The sequence below is a fragment of the Coenobita brevimanus genome, chromosome 21 (genome assembly GCF_032717465.1).
Source record: "Coenobita brevimanus isolate Jiangsu-jjx chromosome 21, ASM3271746v2, whole genome shotgun sequence".
Lineage (NCBI taxonomy): Eukaryota > Metazoa > Arthropoda > Malacostraca > Decapoda > Coenobitidae > Coenobita > Coenobita brevimanus.
Genome location: NC_136974.1, coordinates 34723915 through 34743995, shown reverse-complemented (window position 1 = coordinate 34743995; position 20081 = coordinate 34723915). Strand labels below are relative to the sequence as shown.

General features: G+C 41.9%; 1 protein-coding gene across 1 annotated transcript in view; it reads left to right on the top strand.

Annotated features, from left to right (window-relative positions):
• Positions 1–20081, top strand: part of LOC145392207 (glycine receptor subunit alpha-2-like) — a 456984-nt gene that overhangs the window by 389782 nt on the left and 47121 nt on the right. Inside the window, exons 3-4 of the mRNA XM_080266659.1 lie at positions 11086–11180; positions 11848–11915. Of these exons, the coding sequence (XP_080122785.1) occupies positions 11086–11180; positions 11848–11915 (163 nt within the window). The remainder of the gene's footprint in view (positions 1–11085; positions 11181–11847; positions 11916–20081) is intronic.

Here is a 20081-nt window from a genome sequence, read left to right as displayed (position 1 = left end):
AAAATCCTGTACTCAGGTCAAACTGAGCGAAAATTCGCTACATTTACACTGACAACTAATTGTTGTGTAGCGTGGTGTATGTAATACGCGGTGTAGGTGTGACAGTTGTAGTGTAACTGTACCTACGTGTAAAATGACACAGTAAATAATATGGCGACGACGAAGGCAGAGGAGAAGAGGCGGCAGCGTGCGGCAGACGATCAGCTGGCCTCAAGACAGCAAAACTGCTACACCCATTGCTGAACCTGCAAAAACCAATTAAGGTGGAGCATCAAAAGTGTCAATGAGACAAAATTCTTATTATGTTACAATTACTCTCTCTGGCTAGCAGTCAGTACATGCTATGAAAAGTACACTCGAGGTCGCCATTAATTATAGCACACGATTATGGTCGGCAAGTTGAGAATCCCTGTGCAAACTCGGGTCTTCCATAGCCTCGAACCACACACGGGTCCTCAACCTGTGCCTTAACCTACAGTACTTATATTAATATCGGGAAGCTGAGAATCCTTGTGCAAACTTGGGTCTTCCATAGCCTCAAGAAGTCGCCTCTGCGGAGTTCTCTCTTCCACCTTAACCTACAATACAATAATTATATTAGTACCGGCAAGCTGACAATCCTTGTGCAAACTTGTGTCTTCCATAGCCTCAAGTCGCCTCTGCTGAGTTCTCTCTCGAACTTCCCCCTTAACCTACAATACTTATATTAGTATTGGGAAGCTGAGAATCCTTGTGCAAACTTGGGTCTTCCATAGCCTCAAGTCGCCTCTGCGGAGTTCTCTCTCAAACTTCCCCCTTAACCTACAATACTCGTGTATGTACAGGCCCTGGACATACTGTGTCCTGTGGGGCCAACAAGTGAGACGTCAGGTCTACACTTTTGACTGGGAACCAGGCTAGTCCTTGGATTACTCAAATCTCTGAGGATGCCTATCACGGAACCCAGCATACAACAACTGCCCATATTAGTCAGCAGTTAGTAGGCGAGACATCAGGTCTGCACCTACGTTATCACTTCCCTTGATGTATCTCACAACAAGGTTAAACTGCTGTAAATACAGTGTCCAGCGTGTCAATCTTGCATTAGCCGTCTTGGTCGTGCTAAGACTAGTGAGTGGCATATGGTCAGTTTCCAGAACAAATGATGCCCCAAATAAATAATAATAATATTTTTTAACACCATCAACCACAGCCAAGAGTTCCTTCTCAACAGTACTGTAATTCCTCTCGGCAGGTTTTAGCCTACGGCTGTGGTATGCCACTGGGAAGATTCCACCTTCCGATTCCTGCATCAATACAGCACCTACTCCATCTTGTGAAGCATCAGTGCGCAGTATGAAAGGTTTGCTGGAATCAGGCAACAGTAAAATGGGCTCCTTGCACAACATATTCTTGAGGGTGGCAAAAGATCTCTCTTGTGCTTCTCCCCATTCAATGGTGTTTGGAGCATATTTCCGTAGCACTTCGTACAACGGTTGGGCAATGAGAGCAAAGTTGGGAATAAAACTCCTATAATATCCCACTAGGCCAAGAAATGCCCTAACCTGTTTCTTGGTCACGGGTCTCGGGGCTTCTTTTAACCTTCCTGATCTTGTCACCCTGACACCTGCAGTGATTGTTGCCAACAATATGACCAAGGAACTCCACCTCACTGTGAGCAATCTTGCATTTGCTAGGCTTCACAGTCATGTTGAAACTCTGGAGTCTACTGAAGACAATTTCCATGAGTCTGAGGTGCTCCTCCAATGTGGCGGAATGAACGAGGACATCGTCAACGAACATCTCTACTCCTACAATACCATGGAGCACTTGTCTCATGGCACGATTGAATACTGCTGGGGAATTGGTAAGTCCGAATGGGAGGACTTTATACTGGTACAACCCCTAGGAGTAGCAAAGGCAGTGAACTGACGACTCTCAGGATGAAGGGGAATCTGGAAGAATCCCTTCGCTAGGTCAAGCTTCGTGAAATATCGTGACCCTGCCAGCTTGGAGAAGATGGCAATATGGTCACCCATTGGCTCAGCATCCACTTTGGTGATTGCATTGAGCCTTCTATAGTCGCCACAAATCCTGACTCCACCATCTTTCTTGCGGACTACTACCATCGGACTACAGTAAGGAGATGAGGACTTTTCGATAATGCCTGCTGTCTCCATGTCAGCAATTTCCTTATCTACTGCACCCTGTAGTCGCATGGGAATCGGATATGGTTTAACCTTTATAGGAGCATTGCTGGTCAACTCAATTTTATGACACGCAACCTTTGCAAGTCTAGGTTGGTCTGAAAAGACATCAGCATACTGACAGAGCAGTGACCATAAGGCATTCTGGTCCCCTACTGCTAAGTCAGGGTTAAGTGAAACATCTCCGACAGTCTCTTCCTGATGGGACTGAGCGGTTAAGGGCCTGTCATCATGGTCATCAGCTGGTATCACCGCAGCTGCCCCGGTTTCTTCCAGTGGCTGGTCACTATCATCAGCTACTCGTAGGCCAGTCTCCTCGGGTCTGACTCATGATAAGCCTTCAACATGTTAATGTGGAACCTTTTACGAAGATTCCCCATCTGTATTATGTAGTTGAGGTCTGAAATGCGCTCTACTACATTGAATGGACCCTTCCACTGCGCCAACAACTTGTTCTGGGCAGTGGGGAGTAATACCAAGCATTTATCGCCTGGACTAAACTTCCGAAGCTTTGCCTTCTTATCGTAATAAGCCTTTTGAACTTCACGCGCCTTGATCAGTTCTTCCTTAGCTAACTCGCACGTCGACTGGAGGCGGTCAGCCAAATCAAGGACGTAGGTGTAGGTGGTCTTGACTTCAGGGTCGGGTTCTTCATCGTCCCATAACTCACGAAGGACTTGAAGTGGGCCCCGGACCGACCTCCCATACACCAGTTCAAAGGGTGAGAATTTCAATGAATGCTGTGGGGCTTCTCGATAAGCAAATAGAAGAGGAGCAATGAACCGCGGCCATTCCTTTGGCTGTTCGGCGGTCATGCGCTCAACATCTTCTTTGAGAGTTCCATTGAACCTCTCACACAACCCGTTACACATGGGATGATACGGCGTAGTTCGTAAGCCTCGGATGGACAGCAACCTGAACGTTTCGTTCATCATTGCCGAAGTGAACTTAACCCCGGTCGCTTAAGACCTCCTTAGGGATACCTACACGACAGAACACTTCAATTAATGCCTCAGCAACAGTGACGGCCTCTATATTCTTAAGGGCCACGGCTTCAGGCCACCGTGTGCTGAAATCAACTATAGTGAGGATATACTTTGATCCATCACTAGCCCTAGGACAGATTGGCCCAACTATGTCAACTGCTACTCTCTCGAACGGTTCAGAGATTATGGGCATTGGCTTCAATGGCGCAGGACGGACACGTCCCCGGTCAGTGGTACGCTGACACACATCACAGGAACGTACAAGCCTCGTTATTTCCCGTCCCATTCCTGGCCAGAAAAAGTCAGCATGGATGCGGTCAGAGGTCTTATAATGACCCATGTGACCTCCCATCGCTGAACAGTGACCTAATTCAAACACTGCTCGGCGATACTTTGCAGGAACGACAAACTGCAGTCGAACCTCACCCTGGGGTGTCTGTGACTCACGGTACAGCCGTCCTCGCTTACGAAGGAACCTGGCTTGACCTCCCCGTGAATACTTGGTCACTTTACCCTCCAGCTTCTTGCGCACTGAGGCAAGTGTCGAGTCAGTCTGTTGCTCTTGGACAACATCTTGACTACGAATCAGATCTTGCGGCGTTGCGACGGTCAACGGAGTGACGCGATCTGAGCCTTGGCCATGGCTCTGTTATTGCAGCAGCCGAAGTCTGCGTAGGCAACATCTACGGCACAACTATTTTTGATGCCAGGTATGTTGCCTAAGATGAGGTCAACAAAGGTTCTGGCATGACAACTGCAGCTGTCAAGCCAGTGAAAATGGAGACGCCACCTGGATACGTGCCTCAGGGAACAATCTCACTGATCCATCAATAAGTCTAACTTGGATCTGTCGACCTGTATACTCATCAGGCCGAACTAAACTCTGCTTAACAGAGCAACCTGAGGAACCATTGTCCCTCAGGACATTTACAGAAACACCTCCCACAGACCCTGGCTGAACAAGAAAGGCAGTGTTGCTGGTGGAAGGGTCTGAGGAGGTAGCAGCCAGTCATTCATGAGACTGCGGAACAACCGATGCAGCAAACGTGGCACCCTGGGAACTAGGTGTCTGAGGAGAGTTCATGGTCGGAGGGGGACTTGCTAACTGTTGGGAAGTACCTGTACTGGTAGAGATGACACCACCGGGTACTTGTGGAATGAAGGCTGCATTTGCCTCCTGCCTCCGATACACTAATTGACCTGACTGAGGGTTACGTGGCTTGTCCTTGTATTGCTGCTGATGCTTGGGAAACTGCTGCTGGTTGGGGTGCTTGTTGTACCGCTTCCACTCAGATTTCTGAGTGTTTTGCCCCTGGTCCTTCTGTGGTTTGCTTGGACCTTGACCATTACTCTGAGAACGGCCTTGGTGCTGGGATTCAGTCTGAGACGGCTTCCCAGACTTAGCAGTATCTTTTCTGCTCCAGGTGTTTTGCTTACGAGCTTGATACCCGTATGCAGTAAAGAATGCATCAGCCTTCTCTGCCATTTGGCTGGCATCTTTCACCTGGCAGATCTTAAGCTGTGCTATGAGCTCAGCAGGCCACGACCTCTCTAGCTGTGTACGCAGCATAAGGTCAATTATCCCCTCACGCGTGGAAGGAGTTTCATCTTTCTCCATCCACTCATTTAAGTAAGCTGTGAGACGATCAAGGAACTGAACAGCTGTCTCCTTGTCTTGGAGACAAGCTCGCATGAACTGAACTTTGGCGTCGTCTACTGTGAGACCATACGCCTTAATGAGTGCAGCTTTCATCATCTCATATGTGAGATTGTCTCCACGAATTCTGTGGAGAATATCGAGGGCAGGGCCCTCAAATAGGCTAAGAAACTGAAGCCGCTTAGCTGCCTCATCCAGTTGATATAAGTCTGCCATGTCCTCAAAACGAGCTATGTACGGCTCGATTCGCTCGCTTTCCTTGTATGAAGGAAGCTTGATGCGTGGGGTCGCCAGGACATGTGCAGGGGGAACGCTCGTGGAGCTTTGACCAACTGCACCAGACGTGTCTGAAGCCAAGGAATCTCGCTTGAGCTTCATCATTTCAAGTTCATGTTTTTCTCGTGCCTCACGTTCGGCACGTTCATGTTCTCGTTCTCGCTCGCGTTGTTCACGCTCGTATTCGCGCTGTTCTCGCTCTTTTTCTAACTCGAGCTCGCGTTGTTTCTGCTCGTGTTCGCGCTGTTCTCGCTCGTATTCGCGCTCTTTCTCACGCTGCTCTTGTTCATAAGCACGCTCTCTTTCACGTTCCTCACGCTGTTCTCGCTCGTATTCGCGCTGTTCTCGCTCGCATTCGCGCTGAATCCTACGCTCTTCACGAGCATCTTTCTCACGTTCTTGCTCGTAATTGAACCGTGAGAGAACGTAACTCTGTATTTTCTCTGGGTCTGTGAGACCAATATCTTTGGCTTCCTGTACATATACAGCTGTAGCCATGATGCTAGCTCAATTTACTAAGTAACCGAAATTGAGCACTGACTGCTTAGCGACGAATACTAATAAACACAAGTAAAGAATACAGACACAAGCTAGTGGTGACCAGTCTTATCTAGTTAACTGGCAAAAATAAATCAAAAATGTAAATGACTGGGAAGACTCAATAATAAACACAATGGGTACGCCGACTTCCCAGGAGCGAATAAAATCGTCTGGCGTTACCAAAAATAAACTAGAGTTAAGTACTCTATTGATTTATAAAGCAAAAACTCACTTGCTAAATTAACGGTAAACACCAGTAAGCTTGTGCCTATAAACTTTAATGATAAATACCTAAATATGAATGAGTGAGCACTATCTCGTGAATAGCTTTAGAGCTAGGAGTTAATATCCTGGAATGAGGTCGCCAATTGTCACGGGGTTTTTATAATATCACGGTAATTTTGAAATAAATGGTTAAATGTTAATTAAATTGATATTAATATTCAATAATATTGAAGAGCAGAGACAATCATTGTCTCTGCTCTTCAATATTATTGAATATTATTATCAATTTAAATAACATTTAACCATTTATTTCAAAATTACCGTGATATTATAAAAACCCCGTGACAATCTCTTTCCTATTAGAGAATTAGAGATCAACAGCACATCTCTTGTATCGTCTTTGGCGTCAGTAGTCTATTGTATATAATCAACATTTATGACTGCCACATTATTATTTTTGAGAGAGAGAGAGAGAGAGAGAGAGAGAGAGAGAGCAGGCATGTAGTTCTCTTGCCTTCATCTCATCATTCCTCATAACACATGGATGCTTTCAATCTGTCTTAGTGCTTTTGATCTCTCTCTCTCTCTCTCTCTCTCTCTCTCTCTCTCCCTCTCTCTCTCTCTCTCTCTCTCTCTCACACACACACACACACACACACACACACACACACACACACACTCCGCTAAGCACACAGCAAAGTAATCACCCTGACAGTTTGCACAAGCCTCTGGTTGGAAGCTGTTAGTTACGATGGCTATTAATTCTGCAGATGTGGACGAGAGTGGTGGCAAGGAGCGGTGATAAGTAGCTTCACGATAAACACACTTCATTCTTTTTAACTACACCCTGTTTACTCTAACCTGGCCCAAAACTGTCAACTCTCCACCTTGAATGCTGAGCTGCAGCAATATATTAACATTAAAATAAGATACTAGTTACAGAGAAATGCTATGGAGAGGATGTAGAGCCGTAGCACTGTCCTACTCTGCCACTGAGCTACGTGAAATAAGCTGCAACAGGACGAAAATTTGGGCCAAGTTAGGATGAAAAGAGTATAGTTACGATAATTATAATTCTGTACATGGAGAAATAATGATGACAGCAAAAAGTGACAGTTAAGGTTCACTTCTTATTTTTATTTTTATTTTTTAGCCAGATGGATATTTTCGTCCCACTGCAATTTATTTCGCGTAACTCAGCGGCACAGTAAGACAATGCTACGGGTCAACATCCTCATCACTGAACTTAGCAACAAACACCGTATTCCATGTTCGTTTCACTCTAACATTACAGTTTTTATGTACTTTTAACTGGCTCGTTTTGTAAGGTTATTTCCTATATTTTCGACGCCTCTTGTTACCTCCAGACGATTTTCTTCCAAGTCCTAATCTTCCCCTTGAATATGACACGCAAAAATCAACTTGACATCAATATCCCCAACTATAATGAGAGAGGAAACAAGCTTAATCTGAGAATTTTAGGACAGCAATAATAATAATAATAATAATAATAATAATAATTCTGAGGTAGTTAAGGTTCTAACCAGCGAGATATTAACGTAGGATACTAACCATTAGGGACATCTACCAGAGGAACCATTATCCCTCGCTATTTATACACGGGAAAGCCATTTACATATATGAGAGAGAGAGAGAGAGAGAGAGAATAACTAACATGGAAAAGACATAGAAAATAGATGAGGACAAGGACGAAGGAAGGGAGAGAGAATGGAGGGCAGGACGAAGTACAAGGAAGAGAGGAGAGGGAATCAATGAATGAAGGAAGAAAGGAAGGAAGGAAAGGAGGGAAGAAAGGAAGGAAGGAAGGAAGGACGGAAAAAAGAAGGAAGGAATGGCAGGTAGAATAACAGAAATGAGGAGGACGGAAGAAAGGGAAAGAGAAAAGGTAGTAGGAGGGTGTACGAGGAAAGCAAGCAAGAAAGTATGGGTGGAAGGAAGGAGGGAAGGAGGCACAGAGGTAGAGAAGTAAGAAAGAAAGATGGGAAGGAAAGAAGACTGGCGAGAAGGGAAGAGAAGTGGAGAGAAATGAGACGAGGAAGAAATAATGAGAGAGAGAGAGAGAGAGAGAGAGAGAGAGAGAGGTAAAATTCTTAACCCCTTCCGTACGATATCTTTTTATCTACCTTCCGTCCAACAATTTTATTAAGATTGGAAGAGAAGTCAGAGTAAGAGAAAAACAAAAAGAAAGAATTAAAAGAAGGAGACCTATTTCGGGTCTTGAAGACATAATGTGCTTGTGCATTGCGTCGCCGTTTGCATGGTTTATGGGAGGTTTTGTTCTGACGTGCCTTCTGGTAGTTGTTCTTGTAGGGCCGCCTTTCTCTCTCTCTCTCTCTCTCTCTCTCTCATTAAACATGGTGTTATAAGTGATGTTGGAAAAAAAAAAATGTACTGTGAGTGGTGCAAGTAGTGTTACATGTACTCGTTTGTTGTTGTTGGTGGTGGTGGTGCTGCAGCTGCTATTGTTTTTGTTGTTATGCAAAGAAAATGGCAGCTGCAAGTGGTTACAAATCCTGCATAGTTACTGTTGTTGCTGTTGTTGTTGTGCAAAGAAAATGATGGTTGCAAGTGGTGTTACAAGTCCAGCATAGTTATTGTTGTTGTTGTTGTGAAAGAAAAAGAAGATGATTGTTGCTGTCACTTTAACCCCTTCAATCCAATGACGTAACTTTCCATTTCGGTCTGGCTTTCTGGACATGATTTTTTTTACCCTTAAGGGCGAATGTTCGAACAGGAGACGTCTAGCCTGGAAACACAATTTGATTTTCATACGGGTTTTCGAAAATTAAGTGAAATCGTCTGGAGGTGACAAGAACTATGAAAAAAAAAAAAAAAAATGAAAACTTAAGAGGACGATGTCAATCATGTTTTTTCGGGAATTGAAAAAAAAAAAAAAACTAAAAATGCTACTTACATTGCTCTAAAGGACGAAATAATTGTTCCAAACAATTCTTTACAAGAATGTGGCATTGTGTTGGTGAAATGTGTTGAATGATGTGACTGAAACTACAAGAGAAGATACAGAATTTGATGGATTATTATTATTATTATTATTATTATTATTACTGCAAGACGATACGGCTAATAATTTTGTTTATTATTATTATTATTATTATTATTATTACATGACGATATGGCTAATAATTTTGTTCAGGGGAAACCAAAGAGGAAGAAATGCGAACAGGACAAGAACAGACTGGGAAGGAAGACAAAAATCGAGTGAGTGAGTGAGTGAGAGGGTGAGAGAGACATACAAGAACAAAGGAGGGGAGAGCGAGAGGGTGAGGATGACAGAAATGGATACGAGAGAGAGAGAGAGAGAGAGAGAAATTACTTTTAATACTGCAACAGAAGACGTACCACACAGCAGATTGAAGCCTGAAAAATCTCGCAGTCCTGAAATAAAGGTACTTAAAAATTCACGCTATCCAATTCTCAAACCAGTAAGTCAGGTTGAGGACAAAGCTTGAGAGGCGAAACCGAGATGGTATGGACATGTGCGGAGGAGAGATGAGGAGTATGTCGGGAGGAGGATGCTGGAAATGGAGTTACCAAGCAGGAGAAAGAGAGTAAGGCCAAAGAGAAGGTTTATGGATGTAGTGAAGGAGGACATGCGGGTGGTAGGTGTAAGAGAAGATGAAGAAGACAGAGTAAGATAGAGACGGGTGATCCGCTGTGGCGACCCCTAAAGGGAAAGCCGAAAGGAGAAGATTATTCTCAGACCGGTATGACTGTTAGGCAAAGTTTGTTTCTTTCTTTACAATTCAACTGACCTTGGACGTCTTCCAGGAGGGGGAGAAAAATCCATGCCTGCTGGTCCAATATATATATATATATTTTTCTTTATTCTTGCTTGTCAAATGGTTTTTTATTATTGGTATGGCACCCCCAGAATGTTTGGGATTAATCTCAGGAATCTATTATTCTCTCTCTCTCTCTCTCTCTCTCTCTCTCTCTCGTGTATCCATTTCTGTCATCCTCACCCTCTCGCTCTCCCCTCCTTTGTTCTTGTATGTCCCTCTCACCCTCTCTCACTCACTCACTCACTCGATTTTTGTCTTCCTTCCCAGTCTGTTCTCGTCCTGTTCACGTTTCTTCCTCTTTGGTTTCCCCTGAACGAAAGTATTTGCCAAATCGTCGTGCAGTAATAATAATAATAATAATAATAATAATAATAATAAAAAACCGCCATCAGAGTCTGTATGTTCTGTTTTAGTTTCAGTCATATTATCATAATTCTACATATATTGCACAAACACATCGCCACATTCTCGTAGATAATTCTCAGACCGGTATGACTGTTTGGCAAAGTCCGTTTCATTCTTTACAGTTCAGCTGAACTTGGACGTCTTCTAGGAGGGGGGGGGAATCCATGCCTTCTGGTCCAAGATTTATTTATTTTCTTTTTTTTACTTCATTCTCGCTTGTTAAACGATTTTTTTGTTTGTTAAGGAATCCACATATATAATGTTTGGGACTAATCTCAGGAATCTATTATATTCTCTCTCTCTCTCTCTCTCTCTCTCTCTCTCTCTCTCTCTAATGAATGCAAAGAGGCTCCCTGGTGTAGACTCTTTTAAAGTTCGGTCAACAACCCACTCGACTCAATATCTTTACGTCTCGCGGCGATACGAACGCATACACAGTCCATTTATATCTACCTATCTATCTATCCGTGTCTATCTGCCTACCTGCGTGTCTATATCTATCAATCTATGTATCCACTTCTATCTATCTATCTATTTACTTATTTATCTACCAATCTTTTTATGTCACTCTACCTATCGATCCGTCTGTTTCAGTCAGTTTATCTATCAATCTATATATCCGTCAGCCTAAAAACTTATTAATCAATGTATGTATGTATGTATCTATCTATCTATCTATCTGTCTGTCTGTCTGTACGTATTGGCCATCTCGAGGCTGTTTCTTATCGGGTGGGGTAAGATTAACGTAACTCTTTCTGAGACAATTTTTTAAAAAGTGTCGAATTATTACGTGGCCTCTTGGTAATTATACTTAAGTCAGAATCTCTCTCTCTCTTTCTCTCTCTCTCTCTCCATGTTCCTTGCCGTCTCCCCTGGTCCTCCCCTTGTACCCAATTTTGTCTCCCTCACCTCGCCCTTCCTCACTCTCTCTCTCTCTCTCTCTCTCTCTCTCTCAATATCTAACTCTACCTTGTCTCTCTCTCCAGATGCGTGGCGGAGGACGAGTCACTGCTAGAAATCACAGACATACTCCCAGAAGACACCAAGAGTTACGATAAGATGCGACCTCCACAATCCCAAGGTGAGTCTTTTAGTCCTTTCCGATTCCTGTACCACTATATGATCTTTTCTTTTATTTTTCTCTTTCTATCTTCTCTCGATATTTTAAAGAAAGACCTCCCCTCTTACTCCTTCTTTGCGATAACAGTATCTTTTATCTGGTATGTGATACCAAAGTGCATTTTTGTTGTTCACGGAAGACGCCTCTGACTGCTGGATTTGAAAAAAAAAAAAAAATCAATTATGACAGTAAAGTAATGCATAAACAAAAATAAATTTAAAAGTAGCTATATTAAAAATAAGAAAAATTAATAAATACTCCTTTAATTCCTCCACTACATTAAATCCCTTCTCTCTGTGAAGTACTTAGAACTTCACCATCATCATCACCCGTGCAATGTGTTTTGAACTATATTCTTGCTGACGCCTGCAGATTTGATTTAGCGCTGCTCGTAGTGATTGGGTTTGATTTTTCCCATTATTTATTCAGAAAGGGGATGCCATATGAGTTTACTATTTAATAACACTAGGGGACTAAACAGGAGAATTACAAAGTCACGAGTACGAAAGACTGAATAAAGAAGATATATTATACCCAAAAGTAGTAAAGACATCGTAAGACTACATTTGATACGGGAATGTCTATGGCACACATCTCTAACTTATCCTCTTTCTCTCTACCCCACCAGGCGATCCCACAGTGGTCTATTTCCACGTCACCGTGATGAGCCTGGATTCCATAGACGAGAGCTCCATGGTGAGTGTTATCTGATGTTCTTGCTGATATTCTGTTTATTGGTATGCTGCCTGTTTTCCTATCCCTCTCTTGTTTCAACTATACACCCGATCATCGATGTAGCCATATCTGTCAGTCTGTATGTAAGTATAAGTAAATTTTCCTTCTTTTCCTTTTGTCAGTTATTTTAAGGTGCGTCATACCTTTACCCATCGAAGTCTGAATACTCCATCAAACATTCTAAATACTGTGTCTATAATTCTTGTTTGTTTTCTCCGAGAGAGGTGAATTTTTCAGAAGGCTTTCAGTATTTGGCTTATTCTTTCTGTAGACTTATATAGAGAAATTTTGTGCCAAGAACATTTCGGAAAAAGGCGTCAGTGCCAGACAATCCACAAAACTACCGTGTTACAGGCACCATTAGAGAAATTATAGTAATATCAAAATACACGTAAAACAGTCAGTGTGCGGGAAACTAAATTAGGTTAGTCTGACCATCTTAAAATGCTTCTCAGAAACGATAATCATACATTCACAAAGGCGAAAATTACGTTCGATATCCCTACAATATGAAGGTAAGCGGATCATCTGAATCCGTGAAATATGGACGTGCGTGATTCGTGGTGTGGGTAAGGGATGAGTCACAGGAGTCTGGGTGTTACGTAGGTGATCTGAAATATCAGTAAATGAGTTAGAGGATGAGGAGAGATTAAAATGAGGAAAGAGTAAGCCAGAGGACCCTGAGTATTAAGTATGACCTTCAAAACATGCAAAATTATGAGTCTACGCGAATTCGTGGTGTGTGGTGGAAGCGTGAAGGAGAAAGGATGGTTATTGCTTGCTCTTTCGCATTACTGGACGGCAGGTAAATTATGTGAAGTTACGACATGGCCACACTGCGGTCTACGTTACGGGAGGGTAGTTACGCGGGACATGACGGAAGGGGGGGGGAGGTACTAACAACTTCAATCCAATGTCGTGTATCATATTTTATTCTTGCTCTCTCCAGACGATTACATGCAATTTAGGAAAGCCTGCTATAGTTCGTCCACTTTAAGTTGGCCTCTATTATTTCCCCTCTCTTTATTTCTATGTCTTCTTTCTTCCCCATTCTCTCAGATATTAAATTTCCTATCTATATCTCCATTGTCTTTATATTTTTACCTATCTATCCAAGTGGGTAACTTTGGTCATTTTTCCCAGCCTCATTTCTGACTCTCTCCTTCTCCCTCCCCCATTTTATGCGTTTATACTTCATCCTTCCAATCTCCTAATGTCATTTTCACCAAGATCCCCTTATGCCCTCTCTCTCTCTCTCTCTCTCTCTCTCTCTCTCTCTCTCTCTCTCTTTGTTCTTTGCTAGCGTCATTCACAACCTTTCTCCTCTCCTCTCGTCCTCCCTCCGCTCCTCTCCTCACTTCTCCTCTCCTCTTCTCTTCTCTCCTCTCCCTCTCCTCTCCTTAGTCTGGTATGGAGGACGCAGGGATTCCGGAAGGACAAAGTTCAGTGCAGTCGATTTAATTTTACTCAGACGACGAAGGGTGGAGAGAGGGGAGGCTGATGAGAGACTAAAGGCGTGTGTCCAAAACTATAATTCTGAAGGGGATGAAAAGCACACTGTTTTGAATGACATCTGAAAAACACTTTGGCTACGGTTTATGTTATACGATCGGCCATTATCCCTGTATTCTTAGTTTTTCATTTACGGTATGCAGTTGGTCAAACATATCTCCTGCCTTCATTTCCCTACTCTCAGCTTTTTATTTACAGTATGGAGTTGGTCAAAATTGGAACCGTTTTCAGTCTTTATCCTTGTACTCTCATTCTTTCATTTACACAGCTGGTTAAATTTGGTACTGTCCTCCTCAGCCTGTCTTTCCAACTGCGTATGATCTTGACTTCTTGAAATGAAATGTGCTCCAGCATCTTCAAATGAACGTATCTTGATTATTATCTTTTTTTTTTTGTTCGGCTTTCTCTGTTGATGAGACAAATCTGCAGGTTCTCAGCCTGTCAGTTTAGAAGTTTGTTCCCCCACTGTGATTTAAGACGTAAGCAATGAGCTGGAAAAACTGAAAGGCCAGGGACAACAGGAACGGATGAAGCGATGGGGGATTATTATTATTATTATTATTATTATTATTATTATTATTATTACCATTATTATTATTATTATTATTATTATTATTTTTATTATCATTATTATTGTTATTATTATTATTATTATTATTATTATTATTATTATTATTGCACCTACAAAAAATCATAACTGAAACATCATGATGACGAGGAACGAAAGGGGTTCATAATATTTACCCCTAGCGCACCATGTCGAAACTCCAACCGGAAAAGTTAAAAAAAAAAAAAAAAATCCAAAGGCCTTAGCAAGAGAGAAAAACAGGCAAGAAAACACTAGAACGACAGAAAAAGGTTAATGACTGTTTTAGCTATTCAAGAAGGGAGGCAGTTCAGAGTGGAGTGATTATGAAGCATTCGTTCTAACCTGAAAAAGATCCCTAACCCCTTTCAGCTCGGTTGATGGCCACAAGTAGTCAGAATGGAAGGTATGAGACTGACAAGGAAGGAGACGCATTCGCACTTCACAGACTAGGCTCGTTGAATTTCAGGTAACTACGGCATGATACAATTGGCTATTAAAGTTGGGGGGGGGGGGGAGTTGCCCAGTTCCGTCACGTGAAAACAAACTTGTGTGGAAAAAGAAAGGCATGAAGGCATTTTTTAACTCCGGGTTACGCAGTTCATTCCGAATTCCTGCTCGGACTGAAGGGGTTAATAAAAATAATGAGAGAGAGAGAGAGAGAGAGAGAGAAAGCGCTACACTCACAGTCCTACTTCAGGGTGTTAATGAAGGAGAGAGAGAGAAAGTGGTAGTGGGGGGAGGGGGGGAGGGGGTTGAAAAGAGACCTGCTGTCCTCATGTTTGTGGAAAAGGAACATGACTCTAAATTAAGCACGAGAAGAAAATGTAATACGTCTCTAAGGTATACTAAGACATTTTCTTTTTATATAAACTTTTCTGAGACGTATATACTAAAGGAATTGCCACAAAACATAAGTGTCGAGTCCTGGTAAGAGCCGTTTTGTAAGTGCTCTTGTAAGGTCCGTTTTGTAAGTGCTGTCTTGTAAGTGTCATATTGTAAGTGCTATTTTACTTGTCCGTTTTGTAAGTGCTGTCTTTAGGTTTGGTTGGGATTTTTCGAACTGGAGGACGCTGATACAGCCTGCAACAAGCCCTCCATTGCTACAGGCTTTTCTTAAGTTAAATAAAGTCGAAGGAAAGTGACAAAAATAGACTTCTCTCACACGTTATCGAACTGAAAGGGTTAAAATTAGAAGGAAGCTTAGAAAGAAAGAAATAGAGAACATGGAAACAACAACAATACTATGACTAATAATAATAATAATAATATGGGGAGAGAGGCACAAAATATGGCAGGAAATCTACATGGACTTTCGCAATGCCCTTCACCTGGGTACAAGATGCCTCACACCTCATTATTTCTTGAGACCAGGGGAAAGTGGGTTTGGAGGGCTCAGGTGAACAAGAATTAAATGAATACATAAATAAAAATCTTGGTGACGATGCTCGTGTTAAGTATCATGTGGGGTTTTCTTGTCGCGTCTTAAATTTACGTGTTTTTTTTTTTCTTTTTTTTTTGGAGAATCCTGCTTGAGTGTAAATTTTTGGAGTCTGCCTTACGTCCTTGGTTTTATTCCTGCGCATAGTCTGCTTTTAATGAGCGTCACAGCTGTAGCATAAGACCTGGTAAAACTGAGCAGCAGGGAATGTATAAATAATGAGCATGCTATTTCTTGGCCTACAACTTTGATTACACAGGAGTTATTAATCCACTGGCTGACTTTTGGCGCAAAATAAAAACGCAAGATTTTATATGTCTAACTGCCAATAGCTGACTCTGCATTTTACTTCAGTTAATGTCGGGCAATTTACTCGGCTATAAAAAAAAAAAAAAAAAAAAAAAAAAAAAAAAACTAGGGAGCACGCACGCACACGCACACGGACACACACACACACACACACACACACACACACACACACACACACACACACACACACACACACGCAAAACGAATTATGTTCTGACGGAGACTAATGACCTTCGTATTATATTCCAACTCACGACAGACGATTTTATTCATGTCTAAAAAACTCACCGCAAAGAGGTAACGATGTCTGTGCGTTTAGATGAGAGAAGTAGCCTGTCTTTAACGTCACTCACATTAGTCAACATCTCTAGTGACAACTCAGTGAATATCCCTTCTGACGTGACCAAAGAGGCTTGCGTGGGGAACTCTGCAAGCTTGCTGGTATGATACACACAGCCCTTGGGTCGGGGAGGTTGTCTCCAAATTACAATATAGTTATAAGCCTTGGAATAGGTGAGAAATATTGCTACAGACGCTTTTTTTATGTTGAAAACGACTGAAATTGATTCCTCTCATTTCCTGAACGAGTGGAAGAAATAAATACCACTAAGAACGACTAGTCCTCAAAGGTGACGTCAAGAATGTGATACACACACACACACACAATATATATATATATATATATATATATATATATATATATATATATATATATATATATATATATATACTGCAAAAAACAAAGGACCGTGGTACCTATAAGCTAACAGGGTTCTGATTGATCTATTTATCTACCAAAGAAAATTCAATTTATGTAAGTTCCTACATTCTAATAATGTGTTGCTGAACTATATGTTAAAAACATACACTTACCTCACGACCCATGCTACAAAGAAACTCGTCATGGGATAAATAAATGTTGGCGTGCTGTGAAGACCAGGCGGTTCCATTACACTAAGCCACAGGCGATTGTCTGAAATGTGCAGAAGGAAAAATAAATAAATAAAATGCAAAATAAAAATAAAAAATGAAATACACATGAACAAACAAAACTAAATATACCGTGCCAATTTAAAAAAAAATTAAACATGTTCAAGATAGTAAACTAAATGAGTGACACCACGTGAAAATAACATATAACAAATAAGCAAGCAAATCAAAACAAAAGATAAACTGTATAAGAAAAAGCCCACAAAAAAATAAATGATATAAAATGCACTGCTTTTGTCCTGAGTATCATTGTGCGGAGGAAGGGTGGATGCATTCGTTCATGCGTTAATGGGTACAAATGAATAAACAAACAAATAAACATAAGAATGAATAATAAAAATCAAACAAAGGTAAAAACAAGCTGTATGTGACGAACCCACGAGAGAAATAACATATATAGTCCATTTGTTTTGAGTGTCTGTGTGAAGAGGAGTTTGTCGAAGTCATGAAAAAAGAAGGAGACAAATTCATAAATAACAAGAGGTCAATCCAAAATGTTTGAGATACAAAAAGAATAAAATGCACTGTTTTTTGTTCAGTGTCATTATACAGTTCATCCGTAAACTAAGAAGCCCCCTCCCCCCCAAAAAAACATCTACGAATGTAAATAATCAGTACTGTAAATCAAAACAAGTGAAACCATGTAAAAAGAACTCTCAAAAACGGGGAAAAAAATGTTGAGCTTTTTGTTTCCGGTGTCATCGTGCTGGGTGTGAGCGGACATACGCGTCCATCCAAAAGTTAAAATACACAGGACAACAACATTATAAAACAAACGTCAAGGTAAACTGTGAGAACCACCACTCCTCACAAAAAAAATGAAGAAACAGAGAAAATGCAGTGCTTTTTGCTCAGAGCCATTGTGCAGAGTAGGAGCAGATGAAGCTGGCATTGTGGGTAGGAGAGGTGAGGGAGTTGAGGCGTCATTGTGGGAGGAGGCCGACTCGCAACAATGCACCCTGCGGAACAACTTTTGGAAAGAATAATGGGACCACAATAGAGGGCCATTGTGCCTGAGTTTGAGAGCAACCACCTCAGACCTGAGCGTCATATGAAGTGTTCTGAAGGAAAAAATTGGGCAGAGGAAAAAGTTACACCTGCTTCAAAGCACCTTGCAACACGTATTTGTATGCCTGAACATAAAATAGCAAAGGAAATATCCTGAATCTATTTAACAAACACTTTTCTGCTCTTGCTGTCGTTCTTGTTTATACTCCAGTCTCATCTGAACCTGAACCCGGAGAACTGCAGGCTGAAGTTAAAGTTCTCAGGCAGCCCAGCGTCCTTCTTTGGGGGTATCGGGAGGAAGCTGAGGGACGTTTGTATAACCGGACAGCAGAGCCACTTAGTTTTACAGATGCCACCAAGTGAAGGCGTCCCTCTTTAGGGCTGAAATTTTTTCATAAACACCAAAAACTACAGAGAGCAAAAAGAACAAAAGGCCGTCTCTCGGATGTACTTAAAAAACGCCTTCCTAACTGTACTCTTATATTGTTCCTGGATTCCTTTTCCTACCTATAACTCGCGTGCTCTGGTTGTGGTCCCACTATAAAACACACTACTGAAGGTTCACTGAATTGTTTAATGTTTGCGGCATGTAGGAGAAAGGAGGAAGTGTGGAGCGACGCAGTGATGGAGGTGCTAGAGGAGGGTGGAGACGCAGTGATGGAGGTATGCTGGAGGGTGGAGAGACGCAGTGGTGGAGGTGTTGGAGGTGGGTGGAGAGACGCAATGCTGGAGGCATGCTGGAGGGTGGAGAGACGCAATATCGGAGGGAGGAATGGTAGGGGATGCAGTGCTGGAGGTATGTTGGAGGAAGAGTGGAAAGGCGTTGCAACGTTGGAGGAATGTTTGGGGAAGGATGGAGAGACGCAGTGTTGGAGGCAGGTTGGAGAAAAAATCGTGATACGCAAAGCAGGAGAAAGGGGGAAAGACTGAGACGCAATGGCGGAGATAAGTTGGGGGAAGGGTGAAGAGACGTAATGTTGGAGGAAGGGTGATGAAGTCATGCTGGAGACATTTTGAAGGAAAGATGGAGAGACGCAGTGTTGGAGGAACGACGAAGGGTGGCGAGACATGCAGACGCAATGTTGGAGCGAGGACGAAGGATGGAGGTGCACAATGCTGGAGGAAAGGTGAAGAGACGTAATGTTGGAGGTTTACTGGAGGAAGGGTTGAGAGACGCAATCCTAGAGGTATATGAGTGTGATGGGCGGTGATACGCAATAATAATGGAAAACAGCTGGCGGAATTCTTTAAAACAATGTATAATAAAAGTTCATGATAACCACAAAATAATACCAACTACCAAATTGTGTATTACCTGTACCACCACCATCACGTCGCCGCTAAATTGCGTTATTAAACCTGCGAAAATATCTAGCCCTAAAATATTTATGAATTTCGACATGAACATCGCTTTACACATTTTCATTTTTCTTTTTTTAAGACAAAAATCAGAGTCTGATAATTTATTTTCATATTGCGTAATTAGGGTTAGTTAAGGAGACAATGGAAGCTAAATCTAATCCATCCTGTTCGAAACGTCTCTCCTAAGCTTGGCTGAATCGTCTGCAGATAGTAAGATTAAAAAAAAAAAAATGTAGCAAAGGGCTCAAGACTTTTTTTTTCTTTCCCACCGAAGCTCACATTGCTAAGTCTCCCAAACACAGCCTCCGTCCAGTATAAGATAAAGCCTTGTTTCTTTTATTTATTTATTTTCTATTTATTTACATATTTTTTGGTTTAGGGTTGACGTTTAGAGGTAGAGCTAAATGAAGACAGTCTTTAACCCCTCCAGTCAGACACGTCTTCGTGGCTGATTGAAATCGTCTAGTAATATCTAACCCCTCCAGTTGCTGAACACAATCGTCTATACTCCTTTTACTCTAACCTGGCCTAAAATTGTCATCTCTCAAGTCTGAATGCCGAGATGTTACAGCAGATTTAACATTAGAATAAGATGCTAGTCATGAAAAAATGCAATGGACATGATGTGGGGCTATAGCACTGTCTTTCTCCGCCACTGAGCAATGTTAAATAAGACACAAATGGACGAAAATCTAGGGCATGTTAAGGTGAAAGAAATTCATTAACAACAAGGCTAAATATTAAATAGGTAAATAAATAAGGTAATAAAGAAGGGATATAATACTGCCATAAACTCCTTACATAACCCATTTCTCTCCAGTAGTGGGAAACAGGCTATTGTTCCCATATTTTCTGGTGTTCGCTGAGACGGAACAAATAATATCACCAGTTTCTGTTTTCATGGCTGTAAATTGTGGCA